This window comes from Lactuca saligna, chromosome 2 (genome assembly GCF_052625555.1).
Source record: "Lactuca saligna cultivar CGN05327 chromosome 2, ASM5262555v1, whole genome shotgun sequence".
NCBI classification, from domain to species: Eukaryota; Viridiplantae; Streptophyta; class Magnoliopsida; order Asterales; family Asteraceae; genus Lactuca; species Lactuca saligna.
The window spans coordinates 101,007,940-101,013,586 of NC_136418.1; the positions used below are offsets into that span (position 1 = coordinate 101,007,940).

Sequence of the window (5,647 nt, forward strand, 5' to 3'; positions counted from 1 at the left end):
AATTAGCTAATTTTGACAAAAAGAATTAACTATTTTTGTATACATGTATAATCTATTGAGAATTTAAACGTACATTAAAGTTAAATTTGTATGTATTATAAAGTTAATTAAAATTTAGTATGCTGATATATATAGTTTTGGGTCAAGAATTTTAATAAAAATTTTTACATTAAAATTAATATTACAAAATAATTTAAAATATCTTATGGCATCAGATTCAAAAATATAATAACATTATTAAGTTTTACTTTTTACGGTATATTTGTTCTATTTAAAAGTCACAGATATTTTAATATTTCTTATTATAAATAATATATTCTATCTATTTATTTGATGTAGACAATAAAAGTTTATCATTAAAAAAAAAAGTAAATATCGACGTTAAGAATAAATAAATAATACAGATACATATTTATAATATGTATTGGGATAGAATATATTATTATTCTATATATTTATAGATGTGGTTTTGGAAGACTACAGGAGACTTTTCGTTTTTATATTGTTAACTAGTATTGATTAATTTGATTTCTACATAGGTATAGTAAAAGTAGGAAATGTAGATAATAAAAGTTTATCATCATTAAAAAAAAAAAAAAAAGTAAATATTGACGTTAAGAATAAATAAATAATACAGATACATATTTATAGTATGTATTGGGATAGAATATATTATTATTTTATATATTTATAAACTAGGTCTGAAACCCGTATAATACACGGGTTGATTTAAAAAAAAAAAAATTTAAACATTCAGGTGTAAACATAAAATAACTTTTAACGTATAACTTTAAAATAAAGAAGTTAGTTATCTATTGCAATTTAATATATATATATATATATATATATATATATATATATATATATATATATATATATATATATATATATATATATATATATATATATATATATCATATTTAATACTTTACATATATAACTATATGATTTTAATTTTAAAAATTGAAATAAACCAAAAATTGACAACTGGATAATATTTATTTCAAAAATACCACAAAATGACAAGTATCAAAATTAATGAGAGGTTGACATGTAGCAAAAAAACCTTCATTTCTTAAAGAGAATGTGACTTTGAGAGACTACATTTTTCGTTTTTACAATTGTTTAATTTGATTTCTACATACGTATAGTAAAAGTAGGAAATGTAGATAATAAAAGTTTATGATCATTAAAAAAAAGTAAATATTGACGTTAAGAATAAATAAATAATACAGATACATATTTATAATATATATTGGGATAAAATATATTATTATTCTATATATTTATAGATGTGGTTTTGGAAGACTACAGACAGGGCCGTTCCAAATATAATTGGGGCCCGGGGCGAGAAAGAAAAAAAAGCTTCTATAATACATAAATTCCATCAACATTTTTATAATAGCTCACTAATAAAAAAAAATAGATGTACTAGCATCTTAATATAACAATTTACGTTACAAAATCCAAATACTAAAGAAAAATACTCCTAGCTTTTTGAGATGCAAAATCATTAATAATATTTTCAAGATCAATCTTATCTAGCATGTCCTTCTCTATACATAGAATTGCCAAGCCGTTCAACCTTTCTTGTGACATCAACGACCTTAAGTAATTCTTCAATAACTTCAACTTTGAAAAACTTCTCTCTGCAGATGCAACAGTTACAGGAATAGTTAATAGGATTCTATATGCCATAAAAACATTTGGATAACAATCCTCAACTTTAACAAATTCTAGAATTTCAACTGCAGATTTAATATGATTAGGAAGAGTCTTTTGCAAAAAATTTAATTCGGTAAAATGATCATTTGAATCCACATCAGAAAAATTGTCATTAGAAAAGGTATTTGAAAACTTTATACAACACTCTTTAAGCTTATTTTCATCCAATGACTTTAAAATCTTTGAATCATATAAAAATCCAAATATACTTTCAAAATATTTTAATTGTTCAAATCTAGTATTTAATGAAACAATTGCAACATCCACAACAACATAAAAGTAATGAATCTTAAAATACTCTTCCGGTGATTGTATTTCTTCTTCTTCACTATCACTTTCATCAAATTATTTTTTTCTAGTGACATTACGCCTTTGTGGAAATGTAGGTTCAACACCTATTTCTAAAGCAATTGTTTTAGCAATATTTATGCTTGAAGCAAACCCTTCATTTCTAAATTTCTTAAAAAATGTCATTACATTTTGTAATTGGTTAATAGTGGCATCGATACAAATAGATTTAGATTGCAATTTTTTACTTACCATATTAATAGCAAATAAAATTTTATACCAAATAACCATACTAAGTAAAAATTCAAAACTCTTAATAGCTTTAACTAAACTTTTGGCTTCACTTTTTGATTTTAGATCATCACATGATTTAGCCAAGTTTAGCAAAGCTAATAGTATTTGAGGAGCTTGGAATCTAATAGCTTTGACACTTTTAATTCTACTTTCCCAACGAGTATTAGATAAAGACTTTATAGTTAAAGTTGGAACATTATCCAATAATACTTTCCATCTTTTAGTAGAACTAGAAAATAATGAATATAAGCGTTGAGCAATACCAAAAAAAGAAACAGCTTTACGACAAGAAAGTGCCATGTCACAAACGGTAAGGTTTAGACTATGGCAAGCACATGGCATATATAAAGCTCTAGGATTAATTTCAAGAAATCGTTTTTGAACCCCTTGGTGTTTTCCTTTCATGTTAGACCCATTATCATAACCTTGACCCCTTACATCATTCACATCAAGATCTAACAATTTTAATGCATCTAATAACTCATTAAAAAGTCCAAAACCAGAAGTATCATCAACTTTTAAAAATTCTAAAAAATATTCATTAACTTGTATTTTGTTAGAAGACAAATTCACACATCTTACAATTAAAGTCATTTGCTCTTGATGACTCACATCCGGAGTACAATCAAGAATTATAGAAAAATATTTAGCCTCTTTAATTAATTTAATGATAGAACTTCTAACCGTGTGGCCTAAAAGAGAAATAAGTTCATTTTGAATTTTGGGGCCAAGATAATGATGATGAATTTCTTGATTTTCTATGCGTCTAACATGATCTTGCATTATGCCATCAAATTCCACCATCATTTGTATTGCACCCAAAAAGTTACCATTACTATCTTCATAAAGTTTAGAGTTAGAACCTCTAAAAGCCAAATTATATTTAGATAAATATTTCACAGCAGCAATTATTCTTCTTAAAACTTGCCTCCAACTCTCTTTTTCCTTTAAAATTTCTTGTTGTAAATCTTTATCAATAGTAAGGTTTTTATTCAATGTTTGTTTTGTTTCATTCCAAGAACTCATACAACTCAAATGTTCATTACTACTTTCATGTTCTTTAAGTCGAACACTAAGATGTTTCCAATCATTATATCCTTCATTTGCTAAAAAACCTTTTTGCTTATTAGATTTAAAAAGTTTACAACAAAAACAAAAAACTTTATCCAAAAACATTGAGTAAACTAGCCATTTCCGATCTCGTGTCTCTCTATTATTTAATTTTTGGGTATAAAAAACATAAGAGAAATGTCTAGATAATTTATCTTTAGGAAACACAAGACTTATTTCCCTTATTGGCCCCTTTTCAATTAGAATATCTCTTGTTTTATTATCAAGAACATTCCAATTTCTAGGGTCATAAATATCTAAAGGATTATTAAAATTAGCATCATCACAATCATTAAACAAATTTGTATCATCGTGTTCATTTGACACATTAGTATCATCACGTTCATTTGACACATTAGTATCATCACGTTCATTCGACACATTAGTATCATCACAATCATTTGACATATTAGTATCATCACGTTCATTTGACACATTAGTATCATCACGTTCATTTGAAACACTAGAAGAACCAATTGGTTTCAGTTTAATGAACTTATCTAAAGACCCTTTTTGTTTCAATTTAGATTCTTCAACTATTTTTCGCTTTTTTCTTTTTTCAGCTCCTGATAAGTGCTTTTTAGGAAACATTATAGTAACTGGTAAGGAAAGAATACACCTGAAAATCAAAAACTTTGATGATGTTTTATGGTTGAATCCAAATGGTGCTTTTCTGTTGAAGGCTTGAATCTACCAGGCCCGTATCAAAAACTTTGATGATTTTTTTGTTAATCTACAAACAATAAAAAAAAAAACAGAAACTTTGAAGAAAGATTAACAAAAAAAAACAAATTGCTATTGGTTATTTGAAAGCAAAGCAAAAACTTTACCTCAATAAACTTTGATTGGCAGTATGACCAGAAATCGGCTGTTAACAAAATTTGGGCTGCAGACAAACAAAAATAAAATATTTTCAGCAACTTGAATAAGAAAAATAAAACAGCAAGTATCATCAAAACTAAGAAAAAAATCGAACTCACCATAATGAAATTAGACATTCATACTTGTAGATTGTTTGAGAGTAGTAGAAATGTCTAAAATCAGATTTTTGAATCACAAAGTAACAAAGATTGGGCTGCAAACAAACAAACATAATTTTTTTACACTTGCAATCAGTGAGCAACTACCAAACAAAAAAGATTGAAAATTTTTTTGTGTTACCTAATGAAATCGGACTCAAAATCTGGGAAATTATAGCGAATTGATAATGAAATCGGACTCGCAATCGTGTATTAGCTTTGCAATAGAGTTATAGAGTCGTGATTCTAGAAGCCTTTCAAGAAAGAATTGAAGCAAAAAATCAGAATCAGAGCAGAATTGAGTGATTTGAATTTTGAGTCAAAGTCGTGACCTCGTGTAGTATGCAGTAGGAACGGACGAATTCGGTAATAGCGGAATAATAGAGTCGTGACTCGTGAACCGGTGAACGTGATTAGGTCTCCTGCTTGAAGAAGAAGAAGAGTCATCGCAACGTTCAAATCAGACGCACGCTTGCGTCTCCCGAGCTACGACGTTTCAGTTTTCCATGTGTATTCTCTAATCGGCGCCTAGGTATCCTGCAGTCCCGTTTCTATGTTCCCGCTTCTAAGTTTTGTTGGACTAGGTTCTACATTTGGGCCGCTAATATGGAGTTTGAATGGAGTTTTGATGGGCTTATACATTAAGAATGTTTTATACTTATATCATCCATAAATAATTCAGAGCCTATAAAAATTTTGGGCCCCTTAAAAGATGGACCCTAGACGGTTGCCCCTATCGCCTACCCTCTGGGACGGGCCTGACTACAGGAGATTTTTTGTTTTTACATTGTTAACTAGTATTGCTTAATTTGATTTCTACATACGTATAGTAAGTAAAACTAGGAAAAAAGTTGGGATGCATCTCATATGTAACATGCATCTTATATATAAAGTTTTATATCCGCTCACATAACTTGAAACTAGATAAATACGGTTAAAAAGTTTGCTTTCTTATTATTCAAAAAGTTGCATTACTTTGCCTTAAACATCAACACCAACATCCGCACCGAAATTGAAACTAGGACCAGGACCAGGACCGAAATTGAAACCAATACTAGCATCAATATCACCACCGAAACCATTGAAACTGAAATCAGCACTAATACCAACTCCCCCACTAGCACCTACATCACCGGCTCCCGCACTATCACCCACATCAACACCAACACTGGTACCTGTATCGGCACTGGCACCAACATCTGTATCGGCAC

At 28.5% G+C, this 5,647-nt stretch overlaps 1 protein-coding gene across 1 annotated transcript; it reads right to left on the reverse strand.

Annotated features, from left to right (window-relative positions):
• Positions 1-1,928: 1,928 nt before the first annotated feature.
• LOC145031254 (uncharacterized) lies at positions 1,929-4,948 on the reverse strand. The gene is made up of 5 exons (XM_078979776.1): positions 4,769-4,948; positions 4,579-4,690; positions 4,398-4,492; positions 4,248-4,303; positions 1,929-4,150 (listed from the first exon to the last, which is right to left on the reverse strand). Exon 5 carries the CDS (start codon positions 4,006-4,008, stop codon positions 2,071-2,073), a length of 1,938 nt encoding a protein of 645 aa, XP_078835902.1. The 5' UTR covers positions 4,009-4,150; positions 4,248-4,303; positions 4,398-4,492; positions 4,579-4,690; positions 4,769-4,948; the 3' UTR covers positions 1,929-2,070.
• Between the last annotated feature and the right edge of the window lie 699 nt (positions 4,949-5,647).